This window comes from Protopterus annectens, chromosome 5.part0 (genome assembly GCF_019279795.1).
Source record: "Protopterus annectens isolate FY-2018-M chromosome 5.part0, PAN1.0, whole genome shotgun sequence".
NCBI classification, from domain to species: Eukaryota; Metazoa; Chordata; order Ceratodontiformes; family Protopteridae; genus Protopterus; species Protopterus annectens.
Genome location: NC_056735.1, coordinates 1,184,007,371 through 1,184,030,691, shown reverse-complemented (window position 1 = coordinate 1,184,030,691; position 23,321 = coordinate 1,184,007,371). Strand labels below are relative to the sequence as shown.

At 44.6% G+C, this 23,321-nt stretch overlaps 1 protein-coding gene across 2 annotated transcripts in view; it reads left to right on the top strand.

Annotated features, from left to right (window-relative positions):
• TRIP12 (thyroid hormone receptor interactor 12) overlaps positions 1–23,321 on the top strand; it is a 3,849,287-nt gene that overhangs the window by 3,068,613 nt on the left and 757,353 nt on the right. For both annotated transcript variants that reach the window (XM_044071052.1, XM_044071053.1), the window contains one exon: positions 22,598–22,725. In XM_044071052.1, coding sequence (XP_043926987.1) covers positions 22,598–22,725 — 128 coding nt within the window. The remainder of the gene's footprint in view (positions 1–22,597; positions 22,726–23,321) is intronic.

Here is a 23,321-nt window from a genome sequence, read left to right as displayed (position 1 = left end):
AATTTTGTTCTACAAGCCCTTACCTTACCACCTTTCGAGCCTGCAGCTACCTGCGAGTTGAAATTCTTGACCTGAAAAACAGCCTTTTTAACAGCTGTCACAGCAAGGCGAGTTTCAGAGATTCAAGCCCTCTCTATCAAACCTCCATATTTAATCTTCCATAAAGGCAGGGTCTCTCTTAGACCAAACCCTTCGTTCCTTCCTAAAGTGGCTTCCGTGTCTAACCTAAATCAATCCATTGAGTTGCCTTTCTTCTTCCCTCACTTTTCTAACAAGGCAGAATTCAGGTTTCACCAGCTAGACGTACACAGACAATTACGCTTCTATTTGCACCGAACAAAGGATATCTGGAAGTCTGACCAACTTTTTGTTTCCTTTTCGGAAAACAGAATGGGTTCACTGGTCTCCAGGGTCACCCTGTCTAGGTGGATATCTAGTTGTATCTCGTTCATCTATCAAGCAGGAGGTAAAGATCTGCCATTTACGGTTAAGGCTCACTCTACTCGGGCTGTTTCCACATCTACAGCCTATCAAGCCAGATTGTCAATGGATGATATATGTGCTGCAGCTACTTGGGCTTCTCCTCACACATTTGTTTCTCATTACAAATTGGATGTGGTCTCCAGGGGCAGGTCTTCCTTTGACTCCACAGTTCTCAGGAGTATTTTCCTATGAGCCACCCAGGATGTAGGTGCTAGGGACGCTGTCCCACAGGAAAGAATGTAGGCGAGATAGGACTACATAATATCAAGAAGTTATGTACTCACCATAACGTTCGATGTATGTAGTCCATCTCGCCTCACATACTTACTTACCCTCCCACCTTCCCCCTTCCTGGAGGATTTGGAGGTTAGGTTGTTACCTGCAGAGTTCCCCTGTTTAGCTTATTCTTTACCTGGATGTGATGTGCGCATGGAGTATAAATGAGGTTCGCAGCAAACTAGATCTGGTGATATGGAGCAGTGCAACATGGGATACCTGCTTAGCCCAGCCAATGAGAGATTTCGAGCTAGTAAAATCGGCCGAGTCGGAGCCGATATTCAGCTCCGAACCCACGGGTAAGAATGTGAGGCGAGATGAACTACATACATTGAACATTATGGTGAGTACATAACTTCTTGTTTACCAGCCCCACCCCCCTTGTGCAAGGCTTGTTCTCCAGATTGCAGAAGGAGATCCTCGGGGACTTTGCATGGTTCTCCAGGAAGGTCCTCCATCTCCTCCCGGTCTTCTCCCTGTAGACATGGACAAGATGATGTGGTCCTTCTTAAAGGCTCAAATTGAGTTGGGGGTTTTGGCTTCCCCGGCCCATAGGCCCAGGCAACCATCTCCCACTCCCCACTTACCTTCTCCTCATCCAAACTTACACGGATTGGATTCTTGGTGACTGGTGCGCAGTGTGGAGGCAATGGGTGGTATCGGACACTCTTTTGGTTCCTACCCCATCAGGATCGATGGCTGGTTCTCTTTCCATTCCCCTGAGACAGGCTGGGCCACCAGTTCAGGTTGCTGCCCCGGAGCCTGTGGGGGCGGGTTCTGGTCTGGGTTTTTCGGACAGTTCTCTGCCCCTCAGGCCGGCTCTGTCCAGAGGGTTGAGGGATCTGGTGGGGTCGGCTCCTTCTTCTGTTGTGGTATTATCAGTGAGAGAGGGGCATGGGACCTCTTCCAGTCCCTCCGCATTCCCAGGGTCGTGGCACGATGATGTGTCCTTTGGAGACATACTGGAGATCCTTAAAGCTAAGGGCGGCTGGTCTGCCCAGCCCCTGTCATTTGAGGAAACAGTGTTTCTGGAGGCTTTCGGTATGGGCCCATCTACCTCTTGGGTGTGTCCCTCCCTACTGACCCTTTAATTAATCTTGTCGCCAGCAGGGCTTGGAAGGAGCCAGATACCTTTGGAGCCAGTGTCCAAAAGAGCTGACAAATTTTTAAGCCCCCCTTCAGATAAAGAAGGAACTGGCGGAGCAGAATTCATCTGTCCACCCTCCCAGTTGTGAATCGAGGGCTGTGGACAGGTTTGGAAAGCAGGTGTTCACATTGGCTTCATTCAGCCTGCGAGCTTTGAATTATCTAACTCATTTCACCCATGTCCAGAGGGACTTGATTAAGGAACTTTCTACTTCCCTCTCTGAGTCCATGACTGCAGAGGACTTTAAGTCCATTTCTGCCAAGCTGGCCATTCTTCTGTAGCCAACTCGTCCATGAGGTTAATCTCTAATGTTGCAGAAGTTTCCTCATGGGCAGCCTGGTACAGGCATTACCATGTGGTGCCATGCCTGGCTACATTTATGCGGGTTTGCATAGGCCTTCAAAATGTCTTTTACCAGTGCCTCTTTTGATGGTTCCACTCTCTTTGGACCCAGAGTTAAGGAGACTATAACACGCAGTGAACAGGAAGGGGAAGATGCTGTAGGCGGTCAGAATCAAATTTTTTACCCCCCCCCCCCAAAGGTCCTTTTCTATGACCCAAAAGTGGAATAGGAAGATGTGGTTCCGCAGGGCGCAGTCTTCCTTTCATGAAGTTGAAGACGATTCCTCTTCCGGGGGATAGGTTTCAATGGGAGACGACCCCCCAGAGGCAGAGGAGGCCCGCAAAATCAAGGTGCCGGGGAGCCCTTTGTGATGCCCGTGCACTGGCCCAGCAATCAACGAGCCTCGATCCTCACCATTAACACCGGTGAGGGGTGTCAATATAGGGAAAGGATAATAAATACACACACAGCAAAGTACAATTTCCCTTAAGAGTACACAGAGATCACAGTCAGTCTGGGGCTTGTTTCTCCCTTTTCTCAACAGGTCCCCAGTAAGACTTCCCACTGGCACAGCTGTAGGCTCCAGATCTCATCCTAGTGGGCAAGCTAAAACCTCCAGCCCTCTCTGTCCAAGCAGTGTTTCATGTCCCTGCCCAAGTAGCTGACACACACACTTTGAGATGAATTATATACAGCCACACAGACACTCCTGGGGAAGGCTGGCGCAGGTTCTCCAGCTGTGCCCCTTTTACCCAGACTATACGATAGTACCACTTGCCACCACTCACTAATATTTATCAGCTACTAAAAAACCCTTATGAAAGGGTGTCAAGTTATACTGTGCAATATTATTATCCAAATGTAAGTGCAACTGAACAGTCGAGGCTTATTGGAGTGGCTTGGCCAATATCACTATATACATGCAATGTACTCTAGAGCTTAAATTATCTCTACACAAAACAGTCACAGTTGAAAGGTTTAAAAATATTTAGTAATATTAAAAACACAAGACAATACTTCTTACTAGACAGTGCTAGTCAAGAGTTCAGAGATCACAGAGAAATACTTAAAATGATACAGTAGAAAAGTTTTAACATCAATACAGAAACCAGAAGACTAATCTAATTGTTCTAGTTCCTAGCTGTATCTAAGAGAAAACACAGTTCTAAAATAAACTTACGTATAGAGCAAGACAGTGCTGGTGATGGATGTTCTCAAGACAAATGCTCTCAGTCTTCTTAAATTGATAACACAGTACCACTAATTCATTTCAGATTACATCATTTCTTTCTGGATCCCAGGCTAACAGAAACTCAGAGGGTAATATCCCAGGCTAACAGAAACTCAGAGGTTAATAGCCCTTTTGATCTTGCAGCTGGTCAGGAAGCCAGAGCAATAAAAGAAATTGTACATGTAAATTCTAGCCATTAACTCTGGCCTCAAAACAGTAGGCAGAATGCCTCTCTCTAGACATCTCGGCTCCGAGTTTTAGATCAAAGAATTTCACAATGCTTGACTTATCAGCTTTCTTACAGCAGAGTGCACTATTACATTTTTTTCAGTTCAACATCCAATATAGTCTTTTCACATTTAAGAGAACAAGACTGTGGCTTACATTAATATTTACAAATGACAGAATTATCTACAAAATTCTATCAAGCTAGGCTGGCAACCTTCACCTATCTTCACACCCTTCTCTGAGAAACCTTTTCAGCTTCCCTGAGGCATTCTCCAACTGTCCCCACAAATGACCAATGTGTACTAGCAGTTCTATTAAGGGGCTATTACATTCCCTATTTGGAAACCCCACCAAAGAACAGAACTTTCCCAGACGTGCCACCCAATCAGAGAGAGTTAGCCCGCCTGGAGGTTTCCAACCTCTTTCAAAAAAGAGCCATCCAAAAGGTCCCTGCAGGACAGAGAAGTTCCGGAACTTACTCCCCAAGAAAATGGGGGACCTATGTCCCATTATGGACCTCAGCCTACTAAACCTATTTGTCAAGAACTCGAAGTTTCAGGTGGTCATTGTGCCTGAAGGCCCTTGTGCTTCTTTTGCACAGCAATGACTGGATGTGCTCGTTGGATCTCCAGGACGCTTACTACCATCTCAAGATAGACCGGTGGTCCTGCAGATTTCTCTGCTTTCTTTTGGGAGCTAATCATTTTCAATTCAGGGCCCTGCCCTTTGGCCTCATCATAGCCCCTCCAGGTGTTCACCAAATGCATAGCAGCAGTGGCTGTTCATCTCAGATGGCAGGGACTCCAGGTGTTTCCCTACCTAGACGATTGGCTCCTTACAACCCTCACAAAGCATCAACTGCTGGAGAACATACACTTCCTGCTTTCATCTCTTCCATCAGTTAGGGATAACAGTGAATTTGGCCAAATCTTCCTTGATCTCGTCTCAACATCTGGAATTTATAGCCACTCGTTGGATACCACCACAGAGGTTGCAGCTCTTCCTCTCTGACACGTGCTTGTTATCTGCTCTCATGTTCAGGTTCTTCTGGCGCAAACTTGTCCTCCAGTGTGGCACATTCTCAGGGCTCTAAGTTCCGTGGCAGCGACTATTTATCTTGTTCCACTAGCGAGGTACTATATGAGAATGCTGCAGTGGACCCTAGTGGTCCAGTGGGCTGCTCTATCTCATTCTCTGTCGGTCCCCATTCTTCTCTCTCCAGTATGTCGGAGACACCTTTTGTGGTGGGTGCATTCCCCAGATCTCCTAGCGGGCAGGTTCTTTTCTACCCCTGTTCCCATGGTCAACACGGACGCTTCCCTCCTGGGGAGGGGCTCTTTCAGGGAAAGACTGTCCAAGGGACGTGGTCCCGTTCAGAGACCAAACTGCATATAAACATTCTGTAGATGAGAGCAGTCCTTCTATCGTTTCAAGATTTTCAGGATTGCCTTCCTCTGGGGATGATAGCAGTTCACACGGATAACATGGCTGTTGTGTAGTACATAAGCAAGGGGGCACGTGTTTTTATCTGCTCTTTCACGAGGCCATGAGGGTTTGGGAATGGGTGATCTCCTCGGGGCGCTTTCTCATTGCAGTGCACATTCCTGGAGCATCCAGTGTGCTGGCGGACAAATTGAGCAGGGCTATTCTGACCCTTCACAAGTGGTCTCTGAATCCTGTAGTGGTGAAGCAGATTTTCCGTCGGTGGGGCCAACCAAGCTGTGGCCAGTTTGCATCCCCTCTCAATCACAAATGCAGCAATTACTTTGCCTTGATCCCCCCAGAGGGGGAGTCCTCCAGGGACCCACTGAGTTGCGCTTGGCCTACGGGTCTCCTTTATACGTTTCCTCCATTACCTTTAATTCCCAGAGTTCTTCAGAAAGCCAGACAACTCAGGACACAATTGATCCTCATTGCCCCCTTCTGGCCTCAGCAGTTATGGTTCCCCCTCTTACGGTCTCTTCTGAAGCACCTGCCTTGGGTGCTCTATCCAATTCCAGATCTAACCTCCCATCCATCGCCATTACTACTCCCAAATCTGCAGAATCTCTGTCTGACAGAGTGGTTTGTTCACTTTCAGTGATTTGGGCCAAGTTGAGGCTAGCATCGCCAGTGAAGAACATTATCCTTGCTTCCTAGAAGACTTCCATGAGGAAAGTTTACAAGTTTGCAGGAGTAAGTGGAAGAGATTTTTCATCTGGGCGAGAGATAGGAATCTCAATCCTTTTTCGGCTCCCATTCCTGAGATTCTCTTTTTCTTGGTCACTCTCTTTAAGGAGGTTGCCATTTTCTCTACGATCAAAGTTCAGTTTGCAAATGTTTCCATTTTTCATCTCAACAACGATCCTGCCTTTTTTTTCTCTGCTCCGCAAAGCCTTATTGAAAGGTATGATCTGATGATGTTAATCTTCATTCATTCCTTACTGATGGGTTTCAGTTCTGAGTCAGCCTTATAACAATGTTGCGCCACCCAAAAACTCTCGCGCTAAGCATTACCCATAGTCCCCTTCTCCTAGTTGTTTCAGATCTCATTTGCCACGTTGCCGAAAAGCCATGTCATGCCAGCTCTCACTAAGCCTAGGTAAAGAATTTTTTCTGAGTATTTCTGAGAATCCTTTTCACCTTTCTATTTAGTCGCTAGTTTACCCTTTTTCTTGGAAACCAGTTTTTACTTCTCTTATTGCTCTTTTGTTACCCTTTTGAGGTATTTCTTCACATACCATTGCTGGTATTCCTCTCCCTTACCTTTATGGTAAATTTCTCTAATACCATTGTTGGTATTCCCTCTCCTTCCTTTCTTTGTCCTTTTTGTCCCTTAGAGAAAGATTTTTTTTTTTTAATAATCGTACATCACGGTAGCCATGTTAGAAAAAAGGGAGCATCTAGTTTCAAACAGTGTGACCAGTGCGGTTTTAAGATGCCGAATTCTGATTCTCTCATGTCTTGTGTATATTGTCTGAATGTATCTCATTTAACTGTTCAGCCTCCTTGTGATATTTAAGGGTTCAGCTCTGGAACCCTTAATGAGAGACATAATAAACTTTTATTTTGAAAGGCCTTCTTAAAACGCCCTTTTCAGAGGCTATCTGTATGCTGGAGGGTTCACCCCCCTCCAAGCAAATCCCATAAAAAGAGATTGCAGTCAGTTCCATCTTCACCCAGTGAAAAATCAGAGGAACCCGAGTCTAAACACTTAAAAGTGAGTACTGCACTGAAAATTACTTCTATGACACCTTCTGTGGTGCCACCTACTAAAGTTATGCCGTTGGCACCGATTATCATTTCGGCACTGACGATGCAAATCCAAATTCTGTCTTCCTTGGTGCTGTCCAGTGATTTAACTTCGGCGCTGACCACAGCACCATCTACAACCTTTTTTAGTCCAGAAAAACTGACGTCTCTTACTCAAGTCTCCACTGAGACTTTGGTGCCATTGGAGCCTCAGACCCGATATTCTCCAAAGGTGGATCCTTTTCTGGGGCAGCAGTTCAGCCCCTTCCTAGAGCAGCCCGATTCCCCCTCAGGAATATCCACTAGATCAACCCAGGAGCCTCTTGGAACTTGATGTGGTGCGTCTTGTTGATCAGCTGCTTACAGCTAGAGGGATTACTACACCATTCAAAACCCCTTTCCCATTAGGAGTTGGGGGTACTTTTGCAAGGACTCCAGCTCAGGCATCGAAGACCCTGGAACTGATGTCTCTTCCGGTACCCGTGACTATGGTTCCACTGGTGGAACTCACCGTTGTTTGAGTCGTCCCTTTGGCCTTCGGTTTAGTTGGAACCAAGGCTTTCTCAGGATCGTGGTTGGACTGTGACTTCTGGTTCCTGGAGCGGCTCCGATTTTTTTCTACGTCGCTGTCCTCTGTTCCAGGGGCTCTCATAGTACCGGCTATTCTTGAGACTCCATCCTGGGGACTGGTTTGCTGGAGCAGGGTGTGACCCTGGTTCCGAGGTTGTCATTTTCGGTTGTGGGCTCCCATCCCTCAGGTGGGCCTGTGTTCCAGGTGATAGAGAGGGCACTTAACACTGCTGGCAAACTGTCGACGTTGGACTACTTATTGACTATTCCCTCTCAGCCGCAGCTCACACAAGCCACCGTTATGGGACATCTAGCACAAGAGCCTCAGAAGACCCTATCGTAGGGTGCCCCTTCTTCTGAGTCCTCTACAGAATCCCCCCTCAAGAAGGACTTAGGAAGAAATTGTGCAAGAGGAAGCACGTTGACTCCCCCGAGGAAGCATGTTGACTCCCCCGAGGAGTGTCTCACTGAGGATATGGACTATGATGAAGGGGAAGGGTCCCCACGGTCACCCCTTGAAGATGTCTCCTTTGGAGACATCCTTGAAATCTTAAAACAGAGGGGGTGACTGGAAGCCCTCCAACCCCTCCTCCAAAGAATCTGTTTTTCTGCAGGCTTTTCGTCCTCGACCCTGTACCTCTTGGGTGACCCCACCTGAAGACGAGCTGATGCAGCTCGTGGTGCAGAGAGCTTGAAAGAATCCTGACACTGTACAACCGATCCCGAAGAGACCAGATGCAATTTTATCACCCCCGGAAGAGAACCCACACTGGTCTAAGGGCCTTCCAGTGGACGCTATGGTGATGGTGGCTGCCACGAGAAAGGAGCTCGCAGAGGAGTGTCAGGTGGTCCACCCACCTATCAGGGAATCCTGGGCGGTGGATCGACTAGGGAAGCAAGTGTTTGTGTCATCGACCTTTGTTATTAGGTCCTTGAACTATCTGGCACATTTTACTAGGCTCCAAAGAGACCTAGTTTTTGAACTGTCTGGAACCTTAGCTGGACAAATGTCTGACGAGGCACTTGACAAAGTTGCGTCACAGCTAGTGACCCTGGAATCTGTGTCTAACTCGTCCATGTAGATATCACATGCAACTGAAGGGGTGGCTAGAGCTGCAGGTTCAGGCGTAGTCCTGGATGCGCCTGTGTGATTTCACGGATCCCTTTAAGTCTTCTTCCTTAATACTCCTGTGGAAGCATCTTCTCTATTCGACCCTAAAGTGAAGGACACGTTAGCCAGGTGTGAGAAGGACAAAAAAACCCTGTCTGTTGTAGGTGTATGTTACTCCACCCTCCAGCATCCTTATTCAAGCATCCAGCAGAAAATGTGGCACAGAAAGTATCAGAGGCAAAGGGGGTAACTCTATTGGAAGACGCCCCTACAGAGGCAGAAGGGGCCGCGTAATCAGGAGTCCAGAGATTCTTTCTCCAGACAGCTCTTTCAGAACTCCTGAAGAGTGGTCCGATTGCTTTCCTCTGGAAGTAGTCAGGAGATGTTTTTCCCTGCACCAAACAGCCTGGCATTGCATAACCAAAGATTCTTGAGTGCAGAGGATCATCACCAGAGGCTACAAAATCCCATTGAACTTCCCAAATCCACAAAAACATATTCCCGATGTTCCACCCAGTCAAAGGGAATCAGCAGCTGTAGAGATAAAAAAAGCTGCGTCAAAAAAGTGTCATCCAAATAGTCCCAACAGACCAAATAGGATCCGAATTCTACTTAAGATTCTTTTTAGTGCCAAAAAAGACGGGACTGGAGGACAAATTGGATCTCGGTGTTCTGAACAAGTTTATCACCCAAACAAAATTCCGGATGGTTACGGTTCAGTCCATTCTTCCATTCTTGGCAAAGGACGATTGGATGTGCTCTATGGACCTTCAGGATGCGTATTACCACATAAAGGGACAAGAACTCCAGAAAGTTAGTTCACTTCCAGCTAGGGGTCAATCATTACCAATTCCAGGTTCTGCCCTTCGGACTTTCTACAGCCCCCAGAGTGTTCACAAAATGTATGGCAGTAGTAACAGCTCACTTGAGACCACAAGGATTCCGAGTGTTTCCGTACTTAGACAATTAGCTCCTCACCACCCCCACCAAGCATCTCCTGGAAGAAGCCCTGAACTATACCCTAACATTGGCAAAAATCTTGGGAATCTCTATAATTTGGGAGAAAAGATATCTGACTACTACTCAGAGTTTAGATTTCATAGGAGGGGTTTTCAATACCCAATCTTGCCAAGTGTCTCTTCTGGATCATAGATTGCAAAGACTTAGGGTTCAACTCCGAGTGATACTCTGTTAGGACATGGCTTTGGCTCAACAGATCCTGCAACTTCTACGTTCAATGGCTGCGGCTGTCACCATTGTCCCACTTAAGAAATTACACATGAGACTCCTTCAGTGGCTTCTTTTGTCTAAGTATTGCCCGAATCATCATCCATTATCTTATCAAATACGGATAACAGAACAGTGCAAACAAAGACCTTTTGTGGTGGATGAAGCCAAATGCAAATCTTTGGAGTCTACTGTTTTCTCCTCCTCAGCCCAAGGCCACTTTGACCATGGATGCTTCCCTAATTGGGGGTGGGTGCGGTGGGCATTTTCAGGGAATTACGGACCAAGGCACATGGTCGCCCATAGAGGCCAATCTGCACATCAGTGTACTAGAACTGAGGGCAGTGCTTCTAGTGTTGCAAGCATTTCACTCTGCCCTTCCATCTGGAACAATTGCCATTCAATCAGACAACATGGCAGTTGTCTAGTATATCAACAAACAAGGGGGAACCAAGTCCTACCCATTGTGTTGAGAGGCCATGAGAGTGTGGCAATGGGCTATTAGCTTCCAACCGCTTTCTAATCTTAACACACATTCCCGGGGATTCCAACGTGATTGCTGACAAATGGAGCAGATGTATCCTTCTGCCTCATGAATGCTCCCTCAATCAAACCATAACGGCGAAGATCTTCAGCCGTTGGGGCCAGCCTTGCTGCAGTCTTTTTGCCTCCACAGCAAACCACAAGTGCAGGAACTATTTTGCCCTGACCCCCCCCCCTCCCTTGCAGGTGGAGTTCCCGAGGGATGCTGTGATTCAGGATTGGCCCACGGGACTTCTATATGCTTACCCCCCTCTTCCCCTAATCCCAAAAATTCTAAATAAAGCCCTCCAGTTGAGAAGCAAAGTGATCCTCATTGCACTGTATTGGCCCTGTCAAGTATGGTTCCCCTTTCTTTGGCCTTACCTGCTAGACAAACCATGGATCCTGGATCCAACTCCAGATTTGATCTCTCACCCCCCCCCCCCACCAGGGTTGATCTACCTAAACATATAACCAGTCTCAAACTGTGGCGGCTTGGTTTCTCCACTTCCAGTAATTGCCAGGCAGAAGAATCTTTCTTCCCCAGTCCGTGACATTATTCTGGCTTCACATAAACAGTCCACCAGGAAAATTTACAGTAGTAAGTGGAAAAGATTCTTAATATGGTCAGAGCAAAGAAATCTTTATTCTTATTCAGCTCCAGTTAATACAGTTTTGGATTTTGTCAAATTTTTTCATAGCAGGAGCTGCAGCATCAACCATCCATGTTCACTTAGCTGCCATCTCCAATTTTCATTATGGTTTCAAGGACTCTTCCTTAATTTCCCATTGTCTCTGCAAGACTTTCCTAAAAGGGATAATGCATATTAGACGCCCATTAAGTAATACTCTGAGCCATGGAGTCTCACATTAGTTCTTCAAGCTTTAACACAACCCCCCTTTGAACCTGCTGCTACCTGCGATATCAAGTTCTTATCCTGGAAGTCCTTATTCCTAGTGGCCATTACCTCAGCTAGACGTATTTCCGAGCTTCAGGCCCTATTTTTTAAGCGCCCTTATATAATTTTTCATAAGGACATATCTTTTCTACCCAAAGTTGTTTCAGATTTCACAGTAAACCAGTCTATTGACTTACCAGTTTTCTTCTTCTCAAACAAAGAAGAATATTGCCTTCACCTGTTAGATGTACATAGACAATTAAGATTTTATTTTGACAGAGCAAAGGAAATCCGCAAATCAGACCAATTGTTTGTATCTTTTTCAGGCCCAAAATTGAGGAAAGCTATTTCTAAAATAACTGTATCCATATGGCTAAGAGACTAGATACTCCTGGTGTATCAGCGTTCAAAAACTCCTATACCAGGCAGAATCAAAGCACATTCAACCAGATCTGTGGCAACTTCAATAGCTTTTCATTCAAGGACATCCATGGACGATATCTGTGCAGCTGCAACATGGGCTGCCCCCAATACCTTTATCTCTCATTACAAATTGGATCTGGTCTCCAGGGGAAGAGCTTCTTTTGGTTCGATGGTGCTCAGGAATATTCTTCCATAACGACCACTCAAGGGATGTAAGGTAGCTAGGGACTTTGTCCCATCAGTAATGAATGAATGAAGATTAACAACATCAGATGAAAAAGTTATGTCTTACCAAAACGTTCCATCTGTGTTGTTCATCTTCATTTATTCATTATGTCCCACCCTCCTTCCACCTTCTAGAGGCTCCTGGTGGATATTTTGGGTTCAAATGTCACTTTTGGGAAGTTGTTCAGACATAGCCTCTGCTTTTCTTGTCATGGTCAAATTCGATCTGAAGTAACTGGGAAAAGGGCACTATGAGTAAAGCTTAGTTCAAGAGGTTTTGACTGGCGCGAGCTTGGTATAAGGCCGACTTGGTTCCGGGGATGGAACCAACACCCATCAGTAATGAATGATTAAAGATGAACAACACAGATGGAACGTTATCATAAGACGGAACTTTTTTTTTTGTTACGCCTCCCCTGTCAAGGACCCTTGTCCCCCATGGGATCTTACTTTGGTGCTGCAATCTTTAAGTAAGCCCCCCTTTGAGCCTGCTGCATCCTGTGATTTTAAATTTCTTTTTTTGAAACCTGCCTTTTTAGTGGTCATTACTTCAGCTAAAAGAGTATCATAGTTGCAGGCTCTTACAATTAAGCCTCCTTATTTAATATTTCGTAAAGAAAGAGTGGCTTTGAAACCCAATATCTCTTTTATGCCCAAGGTTGCTTCAAATGCCAATCTCAGTCAGTCTAACTTCCGGTGTTCTTCCCTAACTATGTCAATAAGGGAGAGTACATTTTGCATGTATTAGATGTTCACCGTCCACTCCATTTCTCTATTTGCGTAGAACTAAATCCTTTCGCCTCTTAGACCAGTTATTTGTGGCCTTCTCACGTAACAGAAGGGGCCAAGCGGTGTCAAAGATTACTGTTTCCCATTGGATTTCTCGGTGTATTTTCTTCATTTATTCCTTGTGTGGTTCTCCTTTGACTGCACCATTTAGGGCTCATTCCACCAGGTCAGTGGCCACTTCAGCTGCATTTTTAGCCCGCCAATCTTTGGATGACATTTGTGCAGCAGCAACTTGGTCTTCATCTCATACCTTTATTTCCCATTACAAACTTGACCTCATTTCTAGAGGAAGGGCTTCCTTTGGCTCCAGGGTTCTTTGGCATGTCCTTCCTTGAGGCTACCCAGGGTTTTAGGTAGCTGGGGACTCTGACCCTAACGTGATGAATGGTGACTAGGATAACATGAGATTTATAGTTGTGTACTCAGCATAACTTGGTATCTGTGTAATCCATAGTCACCATTCATCACGGTTCCACCCTCCGGCCCCCTTCCTGAAGGATTAGCAGGATGTTGGTGGACCTTTGTTGGTGGCAAGCTTTTCTGTCTGTCTGTCTTTCTCCAGTGCAAACTTGATCTGAGGAGTTACGAGGACAGCAGAGCTTCATGGGAGTGGAGGAGCTTGAGCTAAGCTGTTGTCTAAAGTATGCCGGCTCAGATCCAATGTCGGATCCTAGTCCCTAACGTGATGAATGGTGACTACAGATAACAAAGATACCAAGATGTTCATCGTGTTACCCTGCTGCAGTCATCACACTTGGGTTATCCTGTCGTCAGGCGGTCCCGCAGTCGGCCGGAATTCCAAAGTCTTGGTCTGACGTCGGTTGCTGTCGCCTCATCCCTGACGTCAGTGCGCCAGGGGTATATATATTGCAACCAATGCCATTTTCTTCAGTCTTTCTTGCCGCGCGGTGCCCGAAGCAGAAGCAGTTCGCAAGTGCCGGTCGGCCGACTCCTGAGATTGTCGAATTCGAATTTCAGACCGAAGTCTTCTAAAAAGCTAAGTACCCGTTGAAACTTTTCTTGCCTCAGACCGATGTCAGAAAAAGTTAACAATTGCATTTCTTGTGGGAAGCAAATACCTCATAAGGATTTTCATTCTTACTGCATACCTTGCCTAGGCTCTGATCACGACGTCACTTCTTGTCGTTTTTGTGCTAGGTTTAATAAGCGTACTATTAAAAGGCGGTTTGATTTCGCACGACACTATTTTGGTAGAAAATTTAACTATAACATGCCGTCGGAGCTATCGACTACCAGCGTGCACAAAAAACGCAGGGATAAGGACCGACAGCCCAGGCCTAAGCCAGATTCCGAGGCCTCGGTTGAACCGGTCTCCGGTTCTCAGTGAGGCTCTGACACAGCCCCTGACTACTGCAGATCTGGAACCCGAGACCGCCAAGGATATTTTGACGGAATGTACTAGGCCGACGCAGCCTTTTACTTCAGGCCCTTCCGACGACTTAGCTTCTAAAGACAGTGCTACAGAAACGCCATTGGTTTCTGAAGGCGTTTTCAGACCGACGACTCTCACCATTAAAGCGTTTTCTAAGTCTAAGACTCCTTCTAAATCTAAAAAGACTGCACTTCAGTCTCCTGTTCAAGGCCCTATGCCTAAGAAACAGATGCTCAAAATGGCTGAAGATTTGATTTCTCTTATCAGGGGTTCACAGCCCCCTCCTGACAAAAGGCCTAGACAAGAGGAAGACTCTGCTTCCTCTGAGCAACTGTCCATTTCTTCGGATTCCTCTGAGGACCAAGATTACTCCTATTCTCCTTATGAAGATTCTGAGGCTGAGGACTCTATTCCCTCAGCTTCTCCTCCTGAGGACTACTCCTTTGGGGAAACCTTACACACTATGAGGGAACATTTTCACTGGGAAGGTCAGGACTACTCTGATTCCAAGAAAAGGCTCAGAGAGTTTCTCTTACTCCCCCAATACAGACCTCTAGCCATCCCACCTGTTGTACATTGTGGATGATGTCTATTTAGAATCCAGTTTCAACCCAGACTCTCTTCCTCCTGCTCCGGCTAAGCCTGACAGATACTACCGAGTACCTGATTCCCACAAATTTCTTTACAAAAGCCCAGTAGCTGACCCAGAGACTATCTCCCAGGGTCCCAAGGGGGCTAAGGCTTCTATGGCTAAAAACCCAGTACCTTCTGAGAGGGATTCCAGAGCACTAGACAGGTGGGGGAAAAAGGTTTACATCTCAGCCACATTAGCTATGAGGGCACTAAATTGTCAAGTTCATATGCTTAAGTATCAGCAATTTCTAATCTCTCAGTTAAAGCAAAGGATAACCTCCCTACCCCAACAATCTGAATTGAAAGAAGTACAGTATTTGTTGCACGCCACTGAGCAGGTGGGCAAACATACTTTACAATGTGGGTTTGATTCTTTGGAGGCCTCCTGCAGAGCAGCTGTCACTGGATCGGTTATACGTAGGCATGCTTGGTTAAAGGAACAAACTCTGCCTGATCATGTTAAAGCAAAACTACTAGATGCTCCCTTACAGCAGGATGTTCTTTTTGGAGTTAAAGCAGAAGAGGCTTTAAAGAAAATGGAAGATAAGGCAAAATCAATGCAGACAGTCAAAGATTTCCTACAAGTACAACCCCCTCGCTTCAGTAGAAACTGGCCAACAAAAAATTGGTCCTTTCCAGCTACTGACAGACCACAGAGGGGTAAATACAGGTGCCCAAGGGGCAGAGGACAACCACAAGCCCAGTATAAACCTCGCCAATGGGGCACTACAACACAGAAGGGAGGAGAAGACAGGTCTCAACCCACCAGAAGGCAAACTCAATGACTTGCACCTCATCTGGCCAAGCAGTACTCTCTTGACAGGCCCCTTGGGGGGGGGGACTCACACTTTTTGCAGTCAACTGGCACATGGTCACAAAGGGCAAATGGGTCCTAGACATAATTTTATGAGGATGCAGATTCCACTTTCACACCTTGCCAATGAAAAGAGGAATGCCAAACCTGCCACAAAATCAATGGGCAGAGGCACAAAAGCAAATTACAGCTCTCATAGACATGAGAGCCATTCAACTGGTACCTACTCAAGAGCAAGGCCAAGGATTTTACTCAAGGCTCTTTCTAGTACCCAGAAAGGACAATGCTTGGAGACCACTTCTGGACCTTTCCATTCTAAACACTTACTTACAAGTTCCCAAATTCAAGATGCTAACACTACAGCAGCTACTTCCCATGTTGGGCAAGGAAGCATGGCTTGTAACGTTGGACCTCAAGGAGGCATACCTGCATGTCCCTATCAGACAAAGTTGCAGAAGATACCTCCGTTTCATTGCAGGTTCAACCCATTATCAATTCTCTGCACTGCCCTTTGGCTTATCTACTGCGCCCAGAGTTTTCACAAAATGCCTGGCACCAGTAATTGCATACTGCAGACAAAGAGGAATTCAAATATATCCATACCTGGACGACTGCCTCATCCAAGCAGAAAGCAAAGACATTCTCTTACATCATCTGGCCTTTGTGAAGCATCTACTAAATTGTCTGGGGTACACAGTAAACGAAGAGAAGTCAAAACTAGTACCCTCGCAAAAAATGACATTCCTGGGTGCCAGCTTGGATACAATGGCCCAGAAGGCTTATCTAACACCAGACAAGCAACTACAACTGACTCAATATTTCAAGACAATGGCAACAAAGACCCAATTAACTGCAAGAAAAATTCTGCAGACTTTGAGCTTCATGGCATCTTGCATTCTAATAATACCATTTGCAAAACTGTATATGAGGAAATTACAGTGGTACCTAAAAAGCGTATGGTCTCAACACAGCCACAGCTTGGACACAATGATATCTCTCATTCCCTGCCTTCAACAGGAGTTTCTATGGTGGTCACAGGCATGTCACCTCAACAAGGGTCAGTCTTTCACCTTGCCCCCAACCAGGCAAACTATCACAACAGATGCTTCAGACTACGCTTGGGGGGCACACATGGCAGGACAATGCATTCAAGGCCTATGGACTGCAGAACAAAGAAAACTGCACATAAATCAAAAATAGATGCTAGCTGTACAGAAAGCTCTGACAGCGTTCAAGGATCTACTGCATCCAGGACAACTTGCAATAAAGACAGACAACACCACAGTAATGTGGTACATAAGCAAACAAGGGGGCACACATTCCTACCCTCTTTACAGGCAAGCAATGATCTTATGGAACACAGCTCTGGCCTACCAAGTCCAGTTACAAGCTCAATTCCTGCCAGGACAGAAGAACACATTGGCAGACGACCTAAGCAGAAACATCAAAGATCCCCACGAGTGGAAACTAGACCCACAAATATTTACAACCACAAGCCCAGTATAAACCTCGCCAATGGGGCACTACAACACAAAAGGGAGGAGAAGACAGGTCTCAACCCACCAGAAGGCAAACTCAATGACTTGCACCTCATCTGGCCAAGCAGTACTCTCTTGACAGGCCCCTTGGGGGGGAAACTCACACTTTTTGCAGTCAACTGGCACATGGTCACAAAGGGCAAATGGGTCCTAGACATAATTTTACGAGGATGCAGATTCCACTTTCACACCTTGCCAATGAAAAGAGGAATGCCAAACCTGCCACAAAATCAATGGGCAGAGGCACAAAAGCAAATTACAGCTCTCATAGACATGAGAGCCATTCAACTGGTACCTACTCGAGAGCAAGGCCAAGGATTTTACTCAAGGCTCTTTCTAGTACCCAGAAAGGACAATGCTTGGAGACCACTTCTGGACCTTTCCATTCTAAACACTTACTTACAAGTTCCCAAATTCAAGATGCTAACACTACAGCAGCTACTTCCCATGTTGGGCAAGGAAGCATGGCTTGTAACGTTGGACCTCAAGGAGGCATACCTGCATGTCCCTATCAGACAAAGTTGCAGAAGATACCTCCGTTTCATTGCAGGTTCAACCCATTATCAATTCTCTGCACTGCCCTTTGGCTTATCTACTGCGCCCAGAGTTTTCACAAAATGCCTGGCACCAGTAATTGCATACTGCAGACAAAGAGGAATTCAAATATATCCATACCTGGACGACTGCCTCATCCAAGCAGAAAGCAAAGACATTCTCTTACATCATCTGGCCTTTGTGAAGCATCTACTAAATTGTCTGGGGTACACGCTAAAAAGCGTATGGTCTCAACACAGCCACAGCTTGGACACAATGATATCTCTCATTCCCTGCCTTCAACAGGAGTTTCTATGGTGGTCACAGGCATGTCACCTCAACAAGGGTCAGCCTTTCACCTTGCCCCCAACCAGGCAAACTATCACAACAGATGCTTCAGACTACGCCTGGGGGGCACACATGGCAGGACAATGCATTCAAGGCCTATGGACTGCAGAACAAAGAAAACTGCACATAAATCAAAAATAGATGCTAGCTGTACAGAAAGCTCTGACAGCGTTCAAGGATCTACTGCATCCAGGACAACTTGCAATAAAGACAGACAACACCACAGTAATGTGGTACATAAGCAAACAAGGGGGAACACATTCCTACCCTCTTTACAGGCAAGCAATGATCTTATGGAACACAGCTCTGGCCTACCAAGTCCAGTTACAAGCTCAATTCCTGCCAGGACAGAAGAACACATTGGCAGACGACCTAAGCAGAAACATCAAAGATCCCCACGAGTGGAAACTAGACCCACAAATATTTACAATGATAACTCAGAAATGGTGCCTTCCAAACATAGACCTGTTTGCCAGTCCTCAAAACTACAAACTGACAAAATTTTGTACAAGGACATTCCACCATCAAGCTTGGAAAGTGGACGCTCTCTCCTTCAGTTGGAAAAACCTGACAGCATATGACTTTCCTCCACTACCTCTCCTCACAAAGGTTCTTTTGAAGGTCAAAAAGGAGAAACCACGACTGATTCTCATAGCCCCAGACTGGCCACGCCAGCACTGGTACTCGCTATTGAAGAATATGGCTCACAGCCCACCATAGATATTGCCTCAAATACCCCATTTGCTCATGCAACAAAACAAACAGATTCTACACAGCCAGCTCAAAACTTTAAATCTGGCTGCATGGCAAATCTACTAAATATCCAACCAGCTCCTCTTTCACAAGCAGTTCTGGATGTTATTCTGGAAGCCAGGAGGCCAAGCACCAGGAAGGCTTACTCGGACAAATGGAAAAGGTTTTGTGCCTGGAACCAAGCTAAAGGCCAGGACACAACTCAACCTCACATGCCTCACATTCTGCAGTATTCAGCTGAGATGTTGCACAAAGGACTTTCCTTTTCCTCAATTAAAATCCATGCTTCAGCTATTTCAGCTCACTACGACACGAATCCACCTTTATTTTCAAATCCTCTTCTAAGGCAGTTCCTCAGAGGGGCAAAAAACATTAGACCACCTAGGAGAGCTCCTTCACCAACATGGGACCTCAACTTTGTACTGGAAAAACTAACGCTACCTCCCTTTGAACCAGCTTTCTCTGCAGACCTTCAGTTCCTATCTTGGAAGACTGCCCTGCTCCTGGCAATAACTTCAACTAGGAGAGTCTCAGAACTACAGGCACTAATGGCAGTGGAACCTTTCCTCATTTTTCATCAAGACAGAGTTTCTCTACGAACTAATCCTTCCTTTATGCCTAAGGTGGTTTCCAGTGTAGCTTTAAATCAAACCATCCACCTACCCACCTTCTTCCCCAATCCACAGAACAAAGGTGAGAGACTCCTGCATTCCTTGGACATTCACAGGCAGCTTTGTTACTACTTGGATAAAACTAAGACTTTCAGAAAAACTGACCAGCTCTTTGTATCCTATGCTACAGCTTCTCAAGGGAGGGCGATATCCAAGCAAACCATTTCAAAATGGATAGGTCATTGCATATGGTTCTGTTATACCCATCATGGGAAACCAGTGCCTGCTACCATTAGATCCCACTCTACCAGGGCAACAGCTACCTCTACAGCCTTTCTCAGGGGAGTTCCTACCAAGGAAATTTTAGAAGCTGCAACTTGGAGTTCTGTACACACCTTCACCAAACACTATCACTTGCCTCTTTACTCTAAGTCCAGGGCGGGCTTCGTCACTGCAGTTCTGCAGGGCCTTATTGCCTCCACTAACCCTCTATGATACCTCCCCCCTACCTTAGCTTTGGGATTCAACCCAAGTGTGATGACTGCAGCAGGGTAACATGATGAGCATAGTACAGTTTTGTACCTACCATAAATGTAGATGTTCGAGTGTTCACCCTGCTGCAGTCCAGGTTACCCTCCCTCCATCCCCTTTGATCTACTGGCTAAATCTCTGCTATGCCTTACTGACGTATTGGCTTATAGCTGAAGGGTTTTTGTGTTTGTGCAGTGTTCACACCATTTGGTACTAATTCTGATCACTCTTTTGGGGGCACCTGACATCTGGGGCAAGAAAAACTGAATAAAATGGCGTTGGTTGCAATATATGTACCCCTGGTGCACTGACGTCAGGGATGAGGCGACAGCAACCGACGTCGGACCAAGACTTTGGAATTCCGGCCGACTGCGGGATGCCTGACGACAGGATAACCCAAGTGTGATGACTGCAGCAGGGTGAACACTCGAACATCTACATTTATGGTAGGTACAAAACTGTACTTTATGGTGAGTACATAACTATAATTTTATTGGTTTATTCTATTGTGTCATTTTATTTTTGTGTATGGAATGTCTTTTGCCATTTGTTATGTTGCTATTATAGTATGATTGATGTAGAGTCTTATTTTTGCCTGTGCCTCTTGGCCCATATCATGGCTGAAAAAGGGTCCTTGGGACCATTTCATTTACCTAGTTAACAAATGGCAGATGGATGTTAGATTTAGATGAATGAGTGGATAAATTTATAAATTAAATGAAACAAAATGTATTGTAAAAACACTTGTGTGTTGACTTCTCAGGTGAAACCAAACCGAGTGACACTGAGAAAAGCCAGATGACAAGGATGATGCCAGACATAATCTGGGCAGTGAAGTTACTCATTTTGTATAACTGGTCACACTTAAAAAATTAGCACAGTGGCTTAGTTTCTATTACCATTGTTCATTCCTTGATTTGTTACTGTTTTTCTCCATGGTAAAGTTATCAATCTTACTTTTTAAGGTTTACCAATAGAGCTATTGTTAAAGGACAGTTGCACCCAAAAAAAAAAAAGTTTTTCATCATATCTACAACTTGTACATGCACTAGATTCCTCATATCACTCTGGGTGGCTATTTTTTTTAAATGTTTTACTCACTGTGACTCCATTTTGGCATGATTTAATTTCATGCCATAGATTTTACTTCCCTGTTGAAATATTTACAGGGCACAGAGTATGCTGCGCTGAATAATTATGCTGTGCTGAATAATTTTTGATCTTGTCTCTCCACTAGCTTGCAGTGAGGGCACTGTCATTTCATACGTTTTTGGACTATGACTACTAGCAGCAGCATTCTGTCGTTTAAATTACTTTAAAACCTTTTATTTATTTAAGTTAGTTGATATCTTTGTACATTTGAATGTTAGATTTGAATAAATAGCTGAGTTAGTTTTTCTCAGATTCACAGTTGTACCCTCCAGGTCATTGTTTGTTATGAGATTAAGTAGTTAAGACTAATCTTACTAACCCAGTCACAGGTACAGTGCTGATCCCATTGTGTTATACTTTACATTTGTAGTACTAGTTGTGGGGGCTACCTTATCGCATTCAAGCCTACAGCAGTTGAAAGGCAAACCATACACAGTGCTATTGTTTCAGTGTTACTTAACAGCAGTACTGAATGATATTCAGTGCTGCAGTTTAAATGTGAATCTATGATTTAAACTGAGCAAGAAAGAAAAAAAGCTACTTTACTTAACTTTACAATCTTTTTAACATTTAAATTAATTTGTTGTGAGCCCCAGGCAGTGCCTTTCCAGCCTGTCCACAGTCAGGAGTTCACCTTGTTAACTAAATGGAAGTAAATGAAAATGAGGTAATGCCTTATGGGTTAATGTATTTTATTGACCCAGTGACTAGAATTAATGTCTTCGGTCTAGTTTAATCAGAACTTTCTGTGTAGTGCAATAAATGTTGTGATTAACACCAGAAGAAAATAACTTGCTCTTTTGTAGAAAATGATCTCCAGACAGACTGCAAAGTTGAAGTAGACAAGAAACCAAGATTGTAATGTATAAATCACATTTTTCTGTGAAGCATTTTGGTTGTATTAAAGGGATCAAAAAGCATTTTGCAATGGAAATAAATTGACTTGTGAAGTTTTCCTTTTCAGGTGCATCTGAAAGCTGTGATTGAAATTTTTGATTTTTGTTTAGGCTTTGAATGTGTCTCTTGTACTTATCGCTAACTTGTACCACACAGTTTGATGCCTAGGTACAATGTTTTTCATTGACATTGTTGCTAACACCAAATGAGTTACTTTGGTTCTTCATCTTAGGTTATACTTCAGATGCATCCATCCTCCTCACATATAATGGTATACCATATGATGTGACAAGTACAAGAAACAATTCATAGAAATTAAAGCAAACAGTCTTACTCAAAACAGATGAAGTTAATTCTTGAATCATCTCATCTTTTTGTTCGTCCGTGTTTGTATCAGATTAAAGGGAAGGGAATGAAAAGCACTTGTTTTTGAGCAAAAGATGCCAATTTTTTGGAATAGTTTTGTACTGTTTATGCAATTCATTGTTGCTAACTGGGAATAATAGTTTGGTGTTTTTTTTCTTTTGGAATAAATTCTATGCCATACTTTTCTTGTGGCACAGCTCCTTTATTAGCTGATTTTAGAGATATGATTCAAATGTTGCCCCATATTAATTTTCCTATTGTCAAATGTACTTTGCAGTCTCCATCATTATATGACATTATTCTGTTGTTTTTATTCTTCTAGGTATAAACCTGTACGAGAGGATGAAGATAGCAACAAAGATACGGTTGGTGGTAAGAGAGGGAGGGCACAGACAGCCCCAACAAAGATCTCCCCTAGGAATATAAAGAAGCATGATGAGTTGTGGCATGGTATGAATTAGTTAGGAATCTTTCCAAAATGTGAATTCATGTTACCATTTCTTAAATCACTGTTTCGTAGTTAGGAGGAGTTGGCAGTAACTTAACTGTAACAGTTGAGCCAAACTTCAGGTGCTAATATCTTACATTGGCTTACGTAGTGAATAGAAATGGTGTTTTGGATCACCCTGTCTACCCAGTTAAGAGTTGAACAGCTTGAAGTAGTACTAGACATCTTTATTTTTGAAAGTATGTCAATCAAAATGGTGGTCTTGGTTGAACGATTTTTCCCCCTCTCCAGTGGATATTATTAAAGAGAATTCATCAGTGGCCTTGCTGGTCTTCTCTCTTAGTTTTGATCATCCTACTTTATTCATCAGCATAGAGGGAATGCCTGTAAATGTGTGGGGGGAACCCAGTCTTGCACAGTTTCTCCTCTTCAAATCAGAGGTACTGTAACTAAAACTCTGTTAGGCTTTTCTCTGAATTCCATTGTCTTCTTTTTAGCCAGTAGTAGTTAATTTCTAGTGTTTTATTACAGTCATTATTTTAATATTGAAATGAAAGAATTGCTTTTAGATTTTTTTTGTCAAAAATGGTAGTCCAGG